This window comes from Typopeltis vanoorti, chromosome 25 (genome assembly GCF_054136105.1).
Source record: "Typopeltis vanoorti isolate ZY-2024b chromosome 25, IOZ_Tvanoo_1.0, whole genome shotgun sequence".
In the NCBI taxonomy this organism is placed as follows: Eukaryota; Metazoa; Arthropoda; class Arachnida; order Uropygi; family Thelyphonidae; genus Typopeltis; species Typopeltis vanoorti.
The window spans coordinates 44,253,936-44,275,120 of record NC_143573.1 but is presented as its reverse complement, the minus strand read 5'-3'; the positions used below and the strand labels follow the sequence as shown (position 1 = coordinate 44,275,120).

The following is a 21,185-nucleotide window of genomic DNA, read 5'->3' as shown; positions in this document are numbered from 1 at the left end:
TTGATTGGTTCAGTGCCATGGCATGTAAAACTGCAAGGGCTAGATGTTGTTAGTGCATGGGAGGCAGTTAAGAAGTGTTTGCATGAGGCAATGGCTGACTGTATACCTAGAGTCCAAATAATAAATCAAGTTGAGGTTAAATGGATGAATAACACTATTAAGCTTGAGCTGCAAAAAAATAAACAACTATGGAGGGAATTTGAGGAGAAAGGTAAACAGCATGCACATGAACGGTATAAAGCACAGGCCAGAAGGGTAACAAGGGTGGTAAGAAAAGCAAAAACGGATTATGAAAGAACATTAGCCATGCAGGTTAAAGAGAATCCCAAACAGTTTTTTCGATATGTTATGTTGCAAGTAAAAGAAAAAATGTATATAGCCGAATGATTTTAAAGAATGCTGATGGTAGGGAGGTAACCAAATCAGTTGATATAGTTGAATTACTGAGCAAGCACTTTGCAAGAGTATATCATCCAGGTGGTGACATTGCAGGAATGAATGAATGAACCAATAGATTATACGGGAATTGTGGTGAATGAAGTGGAGGTGAATAGTCTATTACAAAACCTCAATGTCAATTCATCTGTGGGATTGGATGGTATACCAGCTCGTGTTGTACGTGAAGTGGCTAAAGAACTGTCAGTGCCCTTGACCATTTTGTTTAATTTGAGTCTCTGGTCTGCGTTAGTCCTGAGGGGGTGGAAAGAGGGGAAAATAGTTCCACTGCATAAAGCAGGTTCCAAGACTGCTGTTTTAAATTACTGACTGATTAGCATATCAGGATTCGTTGTCACGGTCTTGGAGAAATTAGTCAAGAGAAAAATACAGCATTGGATAGATGAAAATGGGATACTGTATGGGGGACAATATGGTTTTGTGAAGGGTAGATCATGCCTCAGTAACTTGCTCATGTTTTAAACACAGTGACGGCTGAACTGGATAAGGGTAATGGGTTTACAGTGATTCTACTGGACTTTGATAAGGCCTTTGATAGGATACCACATGGAATTCTAATCAGTAAACTGCAGCATATAGGGATGGATATAGGGTTGGTGAGATGGATAGGAGGGTGGTTGATGGACAGATATCAGAGAGTAGTTTATTCGGGAGTAGAGTCCAAAAGACGGCCTGTGACTAGTGGTGTGCCGCAGGGATATAGGAAAGGATCTGAGAGGAAGTGTTCACTTGTTTGCTGATGATGCAAAGTTGGGCAGAGCAATAGTGAGTGCACAGGATGTCAAAATTTTGCAAGATGATTTGGATAGTTTGGAGAACTGGGCTAAGGAAAATGGATGTCAATTTAAAGTGGCGAAGTGTAAGGTTATGCATTTTGGGATGAAAAGATTAGCAGCATTATATCACATTGGTGGAACCGTAACTCCAGGAGATTGATGAGGCCAGGGATTTGGGAGTGTTGGTGGATAGGGAGTTGAAGTTTAGGGGGCACATTGCAAAATCAGCTCATCAAATCACTTGGTTGCTGAAAAATACTATAACAAGCAGAGACAAATAAGTTATTGTTCCTCTGTATCGAGCCTTGATAAGACCCCATCTAGACTACTGTGCCCAGATATGGGCACCAGGGTTTCTTCTTGATGGGGAGGAGGTGGAGAGGATCCAGAGACGGGTGACCAAGATGATAGCAGGTCTATGGAATGAACCTTATGAGAACAGGTTGAAGATTTGTGGGCTGCAGAAATTTGTTGTTGTTCTTCTTCTTCTGCAGCTTCTCCCACTTAAGTGGGGTCACTGTTTGTTATGAGTCTCCTCCACACCTTCCTGTCTTGGGCGGTCACCACATCCAAGTTCTTCATCTTCAAGTCCTCTTGAAGCTGCAGAAATTTGTTGATAGGTGAAAAAGGGATGATATGATTGAGACATTCAATCAAATCACTGAATGGTTTCTATAAGATTAATTCAGAAGATATTTTTGAGAATAGGACTGGTAGTGGGAGGACTAGGGGCCATACATGGAAGCTGGGCAAGAATGTGGTTAGCAAGGGTGTTAGAGCTAGGTTTTTTACTTGGAGAGTGGTGAATGAGTAGAATAAGCTGCCAAAGTCTGTTGTGGATGCCATGACTGTGAATGAATTCAAGGCAAGGTAAGATAGATACTGTGTGAATGTTGAATAGTTGTTCTTGACATGATGTTAGGGCCTCCCTCGATGAGTCTGTTGACTCCCTGGAGTTGTGCGTAATAATAATAATAAAGTTTGCAGATACAAGCCTACAATACAAGAGAAATTATCATTGATATAGAAGTAACAAGCAATTCGGCTACTAGCCAATGCAGGTGTGCACTCCCGTGTTAGTGTTGTAAAGTAGAACGGCCTCCTGCGATGAGTCTTGGGACTCGTAGTATGCAAATTAACGATAATAATTAAAGAGGTACACGCGACGGTGTCTAAATGGTGTGTGTGTAGCACGCACATCTTTCGAAACAATATTAAATAAGTTATACCGTGAAAAGACCAACTTATTCACGCGTGGATTCTTTAAAACCGATTTCTGGATTTATTCTTGAGTGATAAATGAAAATATGAGTCCTGTTCAACCCATAGAACGAACATCTGACCTAAATTATTATTATAATTATTATTATGTGACACATCAAGGGAGTCCAATGACTCATTGAGGTTGAGTGTACCAACAGCATCGAACGATTGAACCTCTCCCGCTGTCAAAGTTGCTTAACTTTTTGCGTGAGCCATTAGTAGCAGAGGCTCTACCAATTGACCAACCTTCATGTAATTTAAATCTTCACTAAAGACGATATACTAAATACTAAAAGTAAATTAACATACCTTTTACAGTTGCAGTCGTAAATGCCCAAGTATTTATAACGATTGGTATTTCTTTCCTAGTTTCACCAAGCGTAACAGACTGGAGATAATCAAAAATACTGCTGGTTACAATCAATGAAACTATAAAACGTGCAATATGGTGTGTCATTTTCTTTAACTTTATTCAGAATTGTTAAATGAAACCATGAACTACTTCATGTTTTTTTAGTCGAATAGTATACCGAAATCATATGATAAGGGAAATGCTACGAAAAATGTGACCAGTTGTTATCAGAAAATTCACTAATCAAAGCATTTATTTTTCTTTTGCTTCCAATAATTTCTAAGCTGCAAAGCACAAATATAGAAACGTGTTGATTTATCGTATTCGATTCTTAATTACAAAAATAAATAAAATAACAGTACACTTGAGTATGACTGAAACACAACTAACAAAGCAAATTCCCCGCCCCCAACATACACATAAACTTGTTGCACATAATAGAAAGCTTACCCTAATATTTCGTATGTATACATTTTAAATATATAAAAAAAAAATAAATAAAAAACATGTCAGTGAACATGAACTTTATACTTTTAACATGGTTATTGAAGTCCACGCCACAACGCGCTGTCGTGTTGCTGTAGCTGTGATTCCGTTAAGTCGTATTATTTGTGCCGCGATAATCGAAGTATTTCGAAACAGGATTATGACCAAGGCTTAGCTTGCGCTAGAAAATTTGAGTTATCGTCTTTTGAATATAGTTTTGTACTAGTATAGTATTAGTGTGAACAACAAAAGCCAGCAATAGTTAGTCTCTGGCTTTCAGAATACTATTAAACATGTGTTATATTTACCACACCTTGACTACCAAATGCATATTGGCTCGCAAGGCTTATGAATTAACAAAATTTAAGTATAAATATTTCTACGGATGTAAGTTTTCAATTTCAACAGTTTTATTGAGCTGCTTGCTGTACTTGAGTTATACATATTTATTGTAAACTGCACTTAACTAGAAAACGAAAGCAGAGTATTATGAAATTATTAGCTGTTTTTACTATGTTTCGTTTCATTCTCCTAAACACCTTACGACAGTAGCCCTCTCTTCCAAACGTAACGAAGTCACATGACCTAGTAGCAATACGAAGCAAGTTGCCAGGTTTGATGCTTTCATACCGACCCGCGCGCCGCCAAGCAGACATCTATTTAAGTAGAAATGTTTTTGCTCGCATCAGTTCACATGATGGTACATTTAGTTGATATTATTGGAATGTGTAAGAATAACAGCTAATATTTTCACACCAAGAGAAATGACGTGTTGCATATTTACAGAAATTTGATATTAAGTGAAAAAAAATACCATCTGTGACAACTTCATGAATGACTATTCATTGTAACAAGAAGAATATATAGAATGCAATATGACTTATTAGTTTTCACTATCCATCAGCGAGAATAATGATGTTTTGTTTTATTTTTCCATTTTTATTACTAAAATTTGTAAAATGTAAACAGTTCCAAGTCTTGCTGAAAGAGACAATGGTAAGTTTCGTAGAAATGCCACAGAGTAGAAAGCATTGCACTCTTCAGAATGTTCAGATACCTCTTGGACCCCAATCTTCATGGCACCACATACATAGGTCAAAGGCCAAACCAAGAAAAACAGGATCATACTGTCACATCCCACCTCCCAATTTCATAGTTAGGTATAATAAATTTAGTTTAATCCTTTATCCAAGTGTAAGCAAACAAAGTTTGCAAATTACTTCCAATATCTTTCATAGGTAGGATTATACACTCTGTTAAGAGATGATCACCGAACATCTGCTACACTTGCACTTGGCCATCTGCTTGGTAGTGGGTGGAGCATGATTCATCACTCCATAACACAGCATTCTAAGTGTCCACATCTGCACATGCTGTTTGCACTACTAAAGATGATGATGCATGTTAGTTCAAATAATGTGGGGCTTGCATATTGCAGTTCTACGATGGAAACCTATGTTGTGAGCCTCAGTTCTGAATGCTTTTGTACAGATTCATGTTCCAGTTGATGCTTGGAGCTTCATATTGGAGCCGACAAATGTGATTTTTACATATTATTCTTCGTAGCACCCTAACATTGTGTTCGGTGAGTGTGGTGGGTCGTCCATTTTGGGTAGCACTTGCAGTTTGATTCCCTGTGCTTTTATCTCAGTATGGTATCACTTATTGTTGACCTGTGATGGTCCGATCTGTCAACAATTTGCCAAACAAATTGCCCTGCAACATGGCATTCTATTACAACACCTCTTCCAAACTCTGTCAGTTCCCTTCTCGCACGAATTTCATCTGGACACAGTTGCACTGACTTGGGATCATCATATTTCTGATTTATACAGGCTATACAAATTTTGTATAAATCAGAAATCATATTTCTGATTTATACAAACATGTGACCCATTATGTGGCATGAAGTCAACAGACATCCCATGGGGGTGTCTATTCATTTCTTTTCAAGTAGTGTATTTTGGCCAAAAGTAACAGTTCATAGATTACAGGTCATGAAGACTTGTAATATGAAGAAATGAAAAGAAAATCGAGTTTAATAGGAAGAAAAGTAGTTATTACATAAGCAAAGTTACTTTCAGGAAGGTCATATAATTTCTCTTTACGAAAAGAAAGAAAAAATACTTAATATTATCACAATTACTTGTTTTTACGATTACTTTTTGTCTGTAATATGTAATATTTGACATTTTTTCTGCTTTTCCCTCTGCTTGTTTCCTTTTTGAAATTCGTGTTTGCTTTCCATTTTGCTGTAGAATGATTTCTATTGTTTTGTGTGGCAGCACATTTGTTCCTGGTCTTCTGCATGGTGGCATGCTGATCATATGCTCAATCCTAGCAAGACAAAGATTATGATTTTGGAAGTTTATTTTCCACTTGATTAGACTGTAATAAATTTAGTTTAATCCTTTATCCAAGTGTGAGCAAACAAAGTTTGCACCTGAAAATATCTTCAGGACTGAGGCAAGGTGGTGCATCTGTTGGCAACTCATAGCAAAGGTGGACCAAGTTCTCATCACTCCTTGTCTCAGTATCTAACACCATGCAAAGCACATCTCCTTGCAGACATGTATAATGCTATGCATTCAGGGAAGAGCCACTACCCAGACTGGTTTTGACCTTTATTGAGGTCTCGTCAATGGGAGGCAGACCCAGAAGTGGTGACACTAAGGCAGAAGCAATGGAGAGGTCATATTTACCTATATGAATTGCCAACCAGTGTACCACCTTATTATTAAATTACTCTGGATTTAGAGAAAGATGTTGGAAGTTTATTTTGCACTTAGACTATAATAAATTTCGTTTAATCCTTTATCCAAGTGTAAGCAAACAAAGTTTGTGCCCGAAAATATCTTCAGGACTGAGCTAAGGCAGTGCATCTGTTGGCATTTCGTAGCTTTGTTTGCTCACACTTGGATAAAGGATTAAACTAGATTTATTATAGTCTAACCAAGTGCAAAATAAACTTCCAGCATCTTTCTCTAAATCCAGAGTATAATAATAAGGTGGTACACCGGTTGGCAACCCATATAGGTAAATATGATCCATTGCTTCTGGGTCTGCTTCCCACTGATGAGACCTCAATAAAGGTCAAAACTGGTCTGGGTAGTGGCCCTTCCCTGAATGCATAGCATTATACATGTCCGGAAGGAAATGTGCTTTGCATGGTGGGAGATACTGAGACAAGGAGTGATGAGAACTTGGTCCACCTTTGCTACAAGTTGTCAACAGATGCACCACCTTGCTTCAGTCCTGAAGATATTTTCAGGTGCAAACATACAGACAAAGAAGCTCCTGAGAAACAAGTGTATTTTAATGGAGAAAGAATTGAGGAAGTCAGCAATACACTGCCCATTGTTGTAATCGGCTTGCAGGCAATTTTTATGACCAGTCATAAACAGCAGCAGCAGGACCGGTTTTATCATTAGGTAAACCTAGGCAATTGCCCAGGGTGCTAACACTTCGGGGCTCCAGATTTTGCTACATAGTTCATGGAATAATCATATATGTATACAAATGTATTGGTTTTGATTAATAAATTTTTTTTAATGTTCATAATGATATTTTTATAAATATCCACATGTGTAGGTGTATGTGTGCTGGTATGAGTATGACAATATATATAGAGAGAGACAATGTATAGGGGTGCCTAAATTTTTTTTGCCTAGAGGCATCAGATACTCTCGGACTGGGCCTGAACTGGGGTATTCCCTTTCCCAAATATTGAAAGGTTTTGATGTGTGAAAATTAACGATAATTAATGAATACTTTCATGTTTAAAAATACACGGCTTGGTCACTGACATTTGCTACACAGATGTTATTAGGCGTTCTGGGTCTGAGCTTTTCGACATATTCACGATTATTATTCTCCTCAGAATATTTTCACTATAAAATATTTATTCATGAAAAATGCTTAGAAAACTAAAATGACAAATTCCATTAGAACTTCTCACGGAACACTTGTTCACCTTGCGCGGAACGCAGTTTGGGAAACCCCGATCGAAGTGATGGGAGAGGATCTTTTGGTAAATTAATGTTAGCCAATTTTTGGTAAGCTTTGAAAAAATCTTCATATCACTGTATATCTTTTTAGAACACTTGATTTTTTTCTGAACTGCCTGGATGTAAAGGATACAAAAGATTTTTTATGATCTGGATTTTGGATAGGGTTTGATTTAGGAGAAGCACATAGTAATTTTTTTTGGTGGAGAGGAGCAAAGCCATTGGCTAAATGACTTTCCTCTCCATGTTACATACAGACAGATACGATTGACTTCAATAGAAATGCTGGTATGGCCTGAATACTTAATTCAAGCTCTGTTCACTAAAGCCTTAACAGTATCATACTGTTGGGAGGGGATAATGATGTGAAAACTGATAGACTTAACAACCAATTTGTGTGGGTCTCTTGCAGATAGAAAAGGATGGGGAAGGATCAATTTGATGGCTGAGCAATTAGTGTCAAGGAAGGGAAGACAAGTATTGTTTTCTTTTTCAGTGGCAAAATGAATCCTGTTTGATCCACTAACTTGATCCACTAACTTGATATCTAAACTCATGCATTGTAACTTAAATAACAACTTATGTGGCGGCACCCTGTCAATTACTTTTGCAAAAATCGAGAAAAATAATAATATATATGCCTTTCCCTCATCAAACTACTCTTGTTACTTAGGCAATCAGATTACTAAAATAAAAACACCCTTAATAAATACATGCTGATCTTCATAAATAATATTACTTACATATTCCGAATTCAGTGTTGAGCCCTTATTAATTTGTAAGAACTGAATCAAACAGTGGCTTTCCAAATTTCTGAGTAAACCTTTAAAAAAAAACATTAATCATATAGATACTTAATTGATGTGATTAAATGAAAATATATATTTAAAAATATCTTGATACTCTTTTGTCTTTAGATGATTAATATTTCTTTTCATTAAATCTCAATATTTTAATTTATAGGTATGTTATGTGTTTTGAGTATAAAATTAGTAATGGCATAAATTGTAATTTCTTTTAGTTGACATAAAAAGTTTAAGGACTTGTATAATACCAGCAGTGAATGAATTGAATAAAGAAGCAAATAAGCAACAGGAAAAGAGCAGTATGAATAAAGAGCAAGCCAAATCTGTCTCTAAAAATAGTATAAATGATATTATAGTTCAGTTTCATTTATTAACTCATAAAAACAAGAAAAATATAAAGCAAGAAAGAAAATTATGGCAAGTATTTTGAACATCGTAGCATCCTTATAACCAGACATGAATATAATAATTTGAAATTTGTTGTGCATAAATTTAATGATGAAGTTGTTCTATTTGGAAATTTGGATGTATTGCTCATGAAGCTGAACCTTCTTTAAATTGGATCCCCTGGGGTCCTTAACAGGTATGAGCTTTCATTTAGAAGTTCATGATTAAACATACAGTTTGCAAGACAGACATTAAATGTGTGTGTGTGGAGAGAGAGAGAGAGAGAGACGTTCCCATTTCTGTGAATAGCATGCACCAAAATGTGCATGTTGGTAAGATATTATTATCAGACTTCCATGGAGTCCAAATCTTTGCTGGAGGACACACACACAAACATGCCATATTGTGATATTCACTGTCTTTACAGTCACTACATTTTCAGACAGTGTATTCCAAACATCTACTACACTCCACGCAAAAACCTACTCCTCATGCCTCTGCTCACATACAACTTCCAAGAATGGCCTCTTGTTTTCATCCTTTCTTGACCCATTCTCTGAAACTCATCCACATTAATCTAGTTAAAGGGTAATCATTTTTTAACAACTTCATATATACACTACCTTGGTCACTGTCACTGAACCATTTCCATTATCTCTTCATCCTTTTGAAAACCAAGTGATGAAGTGCAAATAATCTGTATATGTCTGATTAAACTCCTTATACAGTGAAATCATAACATTCTTACTTCTACATGTAAATGGCCTCTGCATCATTATCAGTGGTGAGCTATGGAAATTTTAACAAAGGGCTTGCATCGTTGGGCAAAAAAAAAAAAAAAAAAAGCTAATTTAGCCCTAATAATACTTATATTGTGACTCTGTAGAGCTTCTGACAGATATGATAATTCCTGTAGGATATCAATCATTAATGCTAGATCTTTTAAAAATTCCAAATTGAGAAGTCGGTTTAAAAAGCCCTTATATTAATCGTTTGATGCAAAATGCTTGCATAAAGCTGGGTAATTTCTCCACACAGCAAGAGCCATACGTAAACTGCAAGCTGCCCATCATGGTCCAAACACACAGCCGATCTTTAAAATTTCGATACTGAGGCCTTTTGCAATTGTATTTAATTCTGGTTGTTTTTTTGGTGAGTGATGATAAAAAGCATATAATTTATCCATAAATATTTCAAAATGATTTATTTCTTTAATGTTTTTTTATCAAATCGTCTAATGCTAATTGTAAACGATGAGCTATGCAATGCCAAATCACAATGTTGGGAAATCTTTGTAGAAGTTTGATTGCAACACCTGATTTGTTTCCTAACATCACGCTAGCTCCATCAGAACAAAATGCAATGAGATGATTTTTTAAATAGTTATTGGAAAATCCGTATGAATTTGAAGTAACAATTATAGTAGTATGTATACATTCCGCGGTGGTATTTTCTAGTTCTACAAGATTATTAAACAAGGGGTTCGCAAATTTGAGAAAAATTTAACAAAGGGCTCGCGTGAGCCCCATTATAGCTCACCACTGATCATTACCATAATCCACTGTATTGCCCTCATAATTTTAGCAAAATGTCCCTGAAATTTCAGGTCTCTATCCACCATTATCCCAAGATCTCTCATCTCTGCCATCCCCTTCTAAGATATCCCCTACTAATCATATTCTGCATTTCAATCCATGCTTCCCGAATTTTAAAACCTTACACTTTGCCACATTGAACTGGTAGCACCACTAATTTTCCTATTCATCCAGTCTATTCAAGTCTACTTGCAAGGCTACAACATCCATTCTATGCCTCATAGTTCCCAACTTCTGTCATATGCAAACAGCTGTATATCATCATTCAAGCCCTCAGTAGCATATTCAGGGTTTAATCTTGGGGGGGGGGGGGGAGTTTTGTAGACGATTTGAAAATACACACTATGCATCGCATACGACCTATGATGGAGCATTTGCAATGATTGCTAATTCATTAGTATAGAAATAGAAGTCACAACACAACATAACTTTTTTTTTTTAAAAATGAATTTGAATTAGGTAAAGGTTTTTGGAAAATTTTCTAGTGTTTTTTTCCTTTTTCTTTGGGAAGGAGGGTCAGGGCCCCCTTGGATCCACCTCTGTGTGTGCCACTGCAAGCCCTTCCCAATATATTTTATATATAAATTAAACAGCAATGGCCCCAAAACAGACTCTAGGTACACATCACTGGTGACTTTCCTCTTCTGGGATATCACTCGCACTATCAAGTAGCCAATCTCCAATCAAATTCACTAATCTACCATCCAACCTCATCTGTTACATTTTATTTGCCAGCTTGTCATGTGGCAGTCTGTCAAAGGTTTTTGTAAAATCTAAATATACCACTGTGTATGCATCCTCCCTTGTACAATGCATTTGTCACTATTTTATGATAAGTAGATTGCTAAAACATGATCTTCCTTTAATAAGTCCATGCTATTGTAAATCCAATTCTGAATCTGGTCCTTACTAGCCTGTTTGACATCTTGATCACAACTCCTGACAAGCAGACTGTTCTGTAATTTGAAGTCTTTGAAGAACTTTGTCCACTTTCTACTCCTTTGGAATTTAGGCCAGTCTAAGACTCATGCAAAAGAATTATGTTAATGCTGCTGGTAACTCCCTGGCACATTCCTTTAGCACATGTGGTGGTATACCATCAAGTCCAATAGCCTTATTGATGTCAAGTTTATTCAATTCCTCATATACCTGCTGCTTGCTTATCATCAGCAGCTCCACCTCCCTCCCCCATTGCCAAGTTCTGCATGATGTTACTTTCACGAGGATTAAATACCATTTTGAATTGCTTATTTAACATCTCAACCATAGCTTCCTCAGTGGTTATTTGTACCATTTTCACTAACCAATAATATCATCCTTCCATAATCATTCTTTCTTCTTCTTCTGGCCATTCATTAAAAAAAAAAAAAAAAAAAACTCCCTAAGATTTTCTTTGGCATCATTTGCTAATTGCTGCTCATACTGCCCTTTCGATACACTTATCATGCTCTTTGCACTACTTGTGCAACCGACTGTTACCCATTCATCTTATGCTGTTTCCATAAAGCCTTCTTCCAAACTGCATGCTTTACCTCCTCATTCATCCATTTCACACCTAACTTATTTGACTCCCTGACCTTGGGAGTGCACTCACACATTGCCTCTGCTGGATAGCTGCTGAACAAGTCCCAAGCATCATTTATCTTCTTTCCATCCAATTACTCATTACCTAATATACTGCAAGCTGTCTGTAGAGTTTGTCATAATCACCAGCCTTATGATTCTGCATATATCCTTTTCTCACAGATGTACTTATATGGCTGGCCAGTACCACTCAAGTGATTGCTTCATTGTCACTTTCACCAACTAGAGGAAGATTTGACACATCACTTACAATAGCATACTCTGATGAAATAATCATATCCTAAACCCTTGATTCCTATGTATCCTCTGTTACATACTGCCTAAGATAGTTGTCACTCAAAACCTGAAGAAATTCATTCTCTTTGTTTCAGATATTGTTTATTCATACCAATTCATATTACCATAATTAAAATCTTCCATAATGATGACCCCCTTTTCTTATTAGACAGACCAGTTTGCCTATACATTTCCTTCTGATTGTTTCCACATTACCAGGTCTATAGTGATACACAACTAAATATTTCATTCTGTTCACCTCCATCTCACATCATACTGGTTCAAAACCACTGCCACTATTTGCTCCTTGCATCTTAAATGGGCATAATTCCTCTGCTACCATCAACAACACTTCTCCTCCCTTTCTACCTTGTCTGTCTTCATGAAAAACATCATTCCCTCCATCTCTATTCTGTCAAAATGTCATCCTCATCTAACGATGTCTTTTTCATATTTAGCCAAATAAACTATGAATACTAAAATTTCATTATCTTTATTTTGAAAACTTCTGGCGTTTGTAAGCATGTATTTTCTAGATTTTGGAGTCTGTAACAAGTCCCACCAACCCTGCTTCTTGAATTTGACTTCTCCATACCTCCCCTCAGCCATTTCTTTCTATAATCACTGATCTTGCACTCCTTCCCAGACCTAAATGTTGTCTTACTCCCAAATCTCTGGTCATCTCAATCCTTTTTTTACACTCGCATCCACTCTTCTCACATTGTGAAAGCCTGTCTATCCTGAACCTTCCCCCCCCAAATTTTGCTGTCCATCTTGTGTTCCTTCTTTTCCTCACTCATGCCACTCACCTGTCCATTCACAAGCTTTCACTCTTCCACATCATGAAGTGAATGGAATACCTTCCTGAGGTCTTCCATTCACTTCAATCATCACACTTTGTTGCAGCATCAGTATCTCCAGCTGAACTCACACTAAATCCATTTAAATGTAGCCTGTCTATTTTATACAGCTCCATCTGTCTTTCAAATTCATCCCACATGTTCACAAAATCAATTTGTTTCTCCTCACACAACTGCTAATCTCTCATTCATAATCTTCACTAGCTATCTCAGCTCATTACTGTCATACCCAGGCAATACACTGACTGCCTTTCCTACCACACTATTTATCGTTTACTCTTCCTCAACAATCTCATAATATACATCCTTATATTTTCCTTGTTATCAACCAAATCATTTGTGCCTACTACCAACTCTGCATGTAAAAAAACCTGCTTCTCACTCCTTTGTTCACACTCACCCTATAAAGCTTCCAGGGATGACCTCTTGTTCTCCCCTGATCTCCCACAATTTTATGAAAATTTCCTCAACATTAATCCTATAACACCCCCCCCCCTTACCAACTTGTATGTCTCTATCATATCACCCCTTTTCCTGCTATCCACCCACCAGAATCTGTAAATTGCATCTTCTCAACCTTTTCTCATATTCAACATTCCAGAGATTACCTCAGTCAGTTGCCTCTGGACCCTTTCCATCTCTTTATCCTTTCGAAAACCAAGTGACCAAATCTGTGCAGAGTAGTTCACATGTGGCCTAATCAAGGCCTTATACAATGGAACAAGAATCTCCTTACTTCTACAAGTCAGTGTCCTCTGCATCATTCCCAGAATTCGCTCTACTTCTCATACTTCATCCCATCTTTGCATCATCTGCAAACAACTGAATATTCCCATCCAAGTCTTCCCCAATCTCATTAACATACAGGTTAAACAGCAATGGCCCTAAAACAGACCCCTGAGGCACACTAGTAGTGACTTTCCTCTTCTGGGATATTGCTCCCGCATACACAACTTGCTGATACCTGTCAAATAGCCAATCTCCAATCCAATGCACTAGTCTAATATCCAACTCCACTCTAGTTTGATTATTAACTTATCATGCAGTAATCTATCAAAAGACTTTGCAAAATCTAAGTATACTACTGTGTATCCATCTCCTTTGTCCAAGTAAGTCATTACCTTATTGTAAAAAGTAAGTAGATTACTAAAATGACTTCCCTTTAGCAAATCCATGCTGTCCATCAAAGATAATATTTAGTGACTTTATATTTAGTGAATTATATTAATATTTAGTGAATTATATTAATATTTAGTGAATTATATTAATATTTAGTGAATATTTATTTCATATTAAAATTTAGTGACCCATTATCTACATGATATACATAATGTACGTGAATAGATATGATTTAAACCAACACTTGAAAAACATTTATGCACAGCTTGTAGAGAAATGTCAGATGGATTACTTAATTTACTGTATATGTCGGCGTATAAGACAACTCTCAAATACTACAGAAAATCGATCCCTCGAAATCATGGGTCGTCTAATACGGCGAGTATAAAAAGGGAAACTTAATTTCTTGGATGAACATTTAGGTAGTTACAATACATCGTTATATAAGAAAATAGGTAGTGTTTATAAATAAATCAGATTAATTTTTTGCTACATAAATATTACAATAGATGTAAGTTAAAGAAACAAATAATAATTTTTAAAAACCTCAATTTTCATATTAATTTTCTTCATCATCTGTTGAAAATAGTTCTTCAGATTCATTCATGACCTGTACTTCGAACTAGCACACTCTTACTACTTTTAGACTCCACTGTTTTATTGCTTATCATATCAAAGCTCATAGGAGTTTCATCTATATTTCCAATATTTGACAATAGAAATTTATGTTCTTGTCTCAACTGAATAATAAATTTATGGAAACTGGTAAGTTTGTAGTCAAGATCTGCTGGTAGTTTTTGAGCAATTTTCGTTTTTTGTCATATTACCAGATTTTGTCTGTTCATAAAATGATTACACCATCCTGAAGTAGTTTGAAATTCTGTACTTTCATCCAGATTCAATCTTGACCATCTTAGTGCAACCATTCTGCCTTTGTACGAATATCCATTCTGCAACGTGGTGATTTTTCCGTTGCAACCATCGGGTGATCCCCGTTCTCATCACACATTTTTGATTTTTGGCAATTTTTTTAAAATATCTTCTTTCTTCCTCCATTCTCTTACCATCTTCTTGGTTATGTCAAACTTTCTTGCAGCAGCACAGTTATTAGTTTGCTTTACCATTTCAATTACCATCATCATCATCATCAAATTCCTGCCATGTACCCTCAAGGGGTGTACAGGATATGACAGTACTACATGAAAAAATTACATCATTACTAACTTCCTATCTACAATTTTCCTCCAAATCAGTCTGTTACTTGTCAAGACTCCAACATTATCAGATCTTATATTTCTATCGTCTAAGGCACTTTGTACCATATCAATCCACCTATATCTTGGTCTTCCTCTGGGTCGTTTTCCTGCCAACCTGGCAAAGAACACTTGTTTTGCTAATCTTTCCTCTCCCATTCTATTTAAGTGACCATACCATCTGAGATTAGCTCTGCTAACGCATTCCTGGATGCTGACAATGTCAAGTTCTTTCCTAATATCTTCATTTTTAATATGATATTGCCATTGATGCCATCTGTTCACGCATCTAATCTTTCTCAGGACTCTCATATCTGCGGTCTCTAGTCTTTGGTCAAGTGTTTTACTTCTGACCCAGCTCTCAGCAGATCCATAAGTTAAAATTGGTTTGAACACAGTCTTGTATACAGCTAATTTAGTGTTCCGACTAATTTCTTTCTTATTCCATATGAATTTATTCAATTGACTTCCCACGATACCAGCTTTGCTGATTCTGTTGTCTATTTCTATATTTAGTTTACCATCTTCAGTAAAAATCGTGCCTAAGTAGCTGAAATGTTTTACTTGTTCCACAGGTTCTCCATTCACAACACAGTTGACATTTTCAATGATTCTGCCTATTTTCATTGTCTTTGTCTTTTTATTGCTGACCTTCATACCATATCTATTACAACAGCTATTCAATTTAGTCAGAGAATCTTGCAGACTTGCAGCGGATTTATTTAGAAGTATAACATCATCCGCATAAAGCAAAGAGCTGACATTAACATCTCCAATTTTGATATCATGTTTAATACCACATTCCTTCATAATGTGATCCATATAGATAATGAATAACAGAGGGGATAATGTACATCCTTGTCTCACACCAGATTTAACATTAAACCATCTTCCTGTACTTCCTTCAATTCTAACTGCTGACTCACAACTCAAATAAAGACTACGTATTGCTTGATATAATGCCCCATTGACACCATATAACTGCAGCGTATTGAATAGCTTCTCTCTTGGCACCTTGTCATATGCCTTTTCCAAATCGACAAAACTTAAATACAGATCTTTGTTATATTCCCATGCTTTCTTGACTATTTGTCGTAAAGTGAAGATCTGATCCTGACAGCCTCTATTTGGCCTGAATCCAGCTTGTTCTTCACCAAGCTTTTCTTCCACAATTCCTCTCAACCGTTTCTCAAGTATAATTGCATAGATCTTGCCAGGAACACTCAGTAGGGAAATACCTCTGTAATTCTCACATTCAGTTTTATTTCCTTTTTATATATGGGTACTATGAGAGCTCTACTCCAATCATCGGGAATTCGTCCCTCTGTCCAGGCTTTCTGAACTATGCAGTGCAGCCACTGTAAGACTCTTATACCACCGTACTTCAGCATTTCTGGTGGAATATCATCTACTCCTGCTGCCTTTCCACATTTCAAGCCTTTGATGGCTTTTTCTACTTCAAGTATGGATATGTATTCCTGACTGCATGCCTGGTCAGTGTTTTTTATCACTGTGCTGTCATCACTGCTTGTTTCATTTAGCAGTTTTTCAAAGTAATTACTCTATACTTCAAGGATATCTTTTTCTCCTGTTTTCATTTCACCTTTATCATCTCTAATTCCTTTTACAGCACTCTTTCCTTTATTCCTAAGCTTCTTCAACAACCTCCAGAATATTTTGCCACCTTCTTGATATTTATTTTCTATATTCTTGCCAAAGTCCTCCCATGACTTTTGTTTAGCTAGTTTTACACACTGTTTAGCTTTCTTACATTTGTCTCTGTATTCTGTAAGAGTAAAAGCTGACTTATTTGCCAGGAACTTTTGATATGCTTTCTTCTTTTCCTTCACTGCCTCTTTAACTTCCTGTGTCCACCAGGGAGTTCTGATTTTTTTATCCTTGCACACAACCTCACCACATGCCTCTCTGGCAGAATCGATCAATGTTTCCTTCAGAGTTTGCCACTGAATCTCCAAGGTTTGATTCCTGTTCTCAAACTCTTTCATTTTCTTTTCAATAATATTTCTGTATTTTAGTCTACAGTTCACATCTGAGAGCTGCTCAACTTTTATTCGCTTTAAAACTTTCTTACATGTTATTCTTTTCAATATGAAATTCAATTTTATCCTGCTCAAGACTAAATAGTGATCACTTCCAATTTCAAATCCTCTGTACACTCTGGTGTCCTGCACCAGGGAGAAAACATCACTATCAACAATAACATAGTCAATGAGACTTTTCTTATTCCTAGCCTCTTCTCTCCATGTGAATTTGTGCACATTTTTATGTTGGAACATGGTGTTAGTAATAATCAGTCCATGTCCTGAGCAGAAATCCAACAAATATTTGCCATTATTATTAGCTTTGCTCTTTTCTCCAAATTTTCCCAAAATATTTTTGTATGTCTCACAATCATTTCCTACTCTACTATTTAGATCCCCAACAAGGACCAACTTTTCCTTTTTCATTGTGTCAGTTGCTTTTTCTAAAGCCTCAAAAAATTCCTCCACTTCTATCTTAGTAGAACCTTCTGTGGGACCATAGGCACAAATAAGTCTCATTGTCCAGTTCCCCATTCTCATATTTGCCCACATTACTCTACTTGAGACTGACTGCCATTCAAGAAGATTAGCCTTGTATTTTGTGTTGAATACTATGGCTACTCCTTCTTTTCCTTGATTGTCATTGCCTGAATATAACATTTTGTATTTATTGCTCAGAAAGATCTCACCCTTATTTTAAATTGAGCTTCATACTTTCTTCATTTTGTTGCTGGTTCCATGATTTTAAATAATAACAATTTTAATAATCCTAAAATTGAAAAAAATGCAAAATTAATAACTAATTAAAATTAGGGCTAATCACTTTTAATTAGGGTAATTTGCATAAATACTAAATCTATGCTGTGCAGAAAAAAAAAATAAAATAAAATAACGGATATAACAACAATACCTAACGTTGCATTAATATAAGAAAGAAGAAATTGTGGGAGTAGTCTTATACAACTGACATAAGCTTAAAACCTAAAAAATAGCCTAAATAGGCCTTGTCTTATACACTGACATATACTGTAATTGCTTGTGGTCAGATGCGCAAAGCTTCATTTTATACATTTGGATCTCTTTGTTTTGAGATTCTCTTCAACCTCAAGTTGAGGAAGAGTCTTCTCTGCTTATTATATATTAAAAACACAAAATACCATTAATCAAGAGAGGATGTATTTTCTAAAAACTCCATTTGCATCTCCTTTATTTGTGATGTGAACCTCACCCATGAAAGGGTGAATGATTATAGTGCATTAGTTTTGTTTGGTAGGCTAAGGGTTATATATAATCCTTATAGTTATATATTAGTTACTGTGTCAGAGTAAGGTTTTCAGATTATTTGGAAACCCTACTCTGAAGACTAAACATGAAACCTTTTTTCAAGCTTCTTCAGAATGGTAACACCAAGTCTAACACTGTAAAATTTATCTGCTGCCTTACAAATACATACAAACATTCATGCACACATGGCTGGAGATTGGAGATGTTATCCTCTCAACCAACAAGATTGACACCTTTTCAGTTAATAAAAAAAATAAATAAATTTTTGTAATTTAAACAACGTTTATTGGAATTTTCAATAATAAATGTTTGATAATTATGGTAAAAATTTAGTTTTTATAGCCAGCTGAGAAAGTTTTCAACATCTGGAGACAAGGAAATCAAGATATGTGATCTTGTCGAGTATATACAAAAACCAAGCACCAAAAATATTGTTGTTTTGGCAGGAGCTGGCATTAGCACACCAAGTGGTATACCTGATTTTAGGTAAATTTTCAAGTATCCAGTTTGATAAACTAATCCACTGTAGTATTAATGTTTTTCCTTATCAATTTATTTTTTTTGCTGGTTTAGTATAGCTGTTTACTGCTAATTTAATTGTTGTGAATTAATGCTGATTTTTGCACAAAATTTTGAATGCCATTTTAGCAATCAGAATTTTGTAGTATAAGCAAAACATATTATATTTTGTAAAATATTTTGAGACTATGAAGGCCTGGATAATGCATGGAGAATTCTTTAACATAGTCACACCAGGCTTTGTTCGTATGTGTGTCACATCTGGCAGGAGCTTGCTGCAATGTAAATTATCCCTTATATATATTATTATTATCCTAAGATCTCATGGAGTTACATACTCATCTAGAAAAATATTATTTTTAATCCTTTTTCAGTCCTTTTGTCATATACACTGTTCATCATACCATGCCTTAAATATATCCAAATTCTCTGCTAACACCACAATCTCAGGCAATGTGTTTCAATCATTTGCAACTCTCCATGCAAAAAAACCTGCTTCTCACTCCTTTGTTAAGATCCTCCTTATACAGTTTCCAGGGATGGCCTCTTGTTCACCCCAGTCTCCCACTATTTTATGAAAAACCTCTTCAACGTTAATCCTATAAACAACTCCCTTAACCAATGTTTATGTCTCTATCATATCATCCCTCTTTCTCCTATCCACTAGATTCTGCAAATTGCATCATCTCAACCTTTCTTCAAATTCAACATTCCAGAGATCAGAAACTATTTTGGTCAATCACCTCTGGACCCTCTCCAGCATCTCCTCCTTTTAAAAACCAGGTGACCAAATCTTTTCACAGTTTGTGATGGGTTGTTACCAGATTAATGTGAAAGAGATTTTTCATAGAGAAGGGGGGAGACAGTGGTAGAATAAGAAGCCAAGAAGCTGGAAGCTGTATGAGGAGATGGGGGGGGGGGTGAACAGGGGAGTGAGATAAGTTCATTACATGGAGAGTGATTGATGACTGGAATACATTTCCTGAAACTGTGAATGGGTTTAAGGTATGGTTTGTGATCTTTTTGCATGACAGAGTGTGGACCTTCTGTGATGAGCCCTTTAACTCCATGGAAGTCATATGTTTATAATAATAATAATAATGACATTTATTATAGTTATTATTATTGTTGTTGTTTAATTTGTACATAAATGATATAGGAAATGGCTTAAAGGGAGGATATTCAGTTGTTTGCCGATAATGCAAGTTGGGTAGCGCAATAAAAAATATCAAGCTGATGTTGAGAGTTTGCAGGATGATTTAAATAAGCTGGTGAAATGGGCAAAAGGTTATGGATGTCAGTTCAACGCGGAAAAGTGTAAAGTTATACATTTTGGGATTAAAAGATTACTGGCTGTGTACTACATCGATGGAATGGTACTCTAAGAGATTGATGAGACTTAGAGGGGTGTTGGTGGATAGGGAGATGAAGTTCAGGGGACACATTGCTAAGGTGTCCAAGATTGCACATAGGATTACTTGGTTATTGAAGAACACACTAACATCTAGAGATAAATAGGTTATTATTCCTTTTTATAAAGTGTTGATACTTCCACATTTGGATTACTGTGCTCAGGTCTGGTCACCTGGATTCCTTGGAGATGAAGAAGTTGTGGAGAGGGTTCAGAGGAGAGTGACTAAGTTGGTGAGTGATGTAAAAAATGCTCCCTACGTTGAAAGATTGAGGGCTTGTGGATTGCAGAGGTTGGTTGATAGGCAGAGAAGAAGAGATATGATAGAAACATTTAAATTACTAAAAGGTTTTTATAAGATTGATGCAGGGGAAATGTTCCAGCTGTTAGATAGTGATGGAAGAACAAGAGATCATCCCTGAAAATTAAGGAAAAGTGTGGTTAACAAGGGTGTGAGAACAAGGTTTTTTGCCTGGAAGGTGGTGAATGAGTGGAATGCATTGCCTGTCTCAGTTGTGAGTTCTTTGTCTGTAAATGAATTCGAGAATGGGTCTCCTGCGATAAGTCTGCTGACTCCATGGAGATACCCTTAATAATAATTATTATTATTATTGGCGAAATTTTCATGTAAAACTAGTATTAATGAACTCTCATAATTTAATAGAAAACCTCAAGTAATATACTTTATTTAAAGTCAAGGGGTGAGGTG

At 36.2% G+C, this 21,185-nt stretch overlaps 2 protein-coding genes across 3 annotated transcripts in view; one reads left to right on the top strand and one right to left on the bottom strand.

Annotated features, from left to right (window-relative positions):
* LOC150092699 (N(4)-(Beta-N-acetylglucosaminyl)-L-asparaginase-like) overlaps positions 1-3,291 on the bottom strand; it is a 131,281-nt gene extending 127,990 nt beyond the window's left edge. The window contains exon 1 of the mRNA XM_090414711.1: positions 2,805-3,291. Coding sequence (XP_090270837.1) covers positions 2,805-2,952 — 148 coding nt within the window. The 5' untranslated portion in view covers positions 2,953-3,291. The remainder of the gene's footprint in view (positions 1-2,804) is intronic.
* A 109-nt stretch (positions 3,292-3,400) lies between these two features.
* Positions 3,401-21,185, top strand: part of LOC150092698 (NAD-dependent protein deacetylase sirtuin-3-like) — a 143,604-nt gene continuing 125,819 nt past the window's right edge. The window contains exons 1-3 of one of the 2 annotated variants that reach the window (XM_090414709.1): positions 3,401-3,720; positions 8,362-8,563; positions 18,880-19,032. In XM_090414709.1, coding sequence (XP_090270835.1) covers positions 3,627-3,720; positions 8,362-8,563; positions 18,880-19,032 — 449 coding nt within the window. In that variant the 5' untranslated portion in view covers positions 3,401-3,626. Of the gene's footprint in view, positions 3,721-4,034; positions 4,330-8,361; positions 8,564-18,879; positions 19,033-21,185 lie in introns of those variants that run through there. The other variant, XM_090414710.1, reaches the window with a different exon arrangement.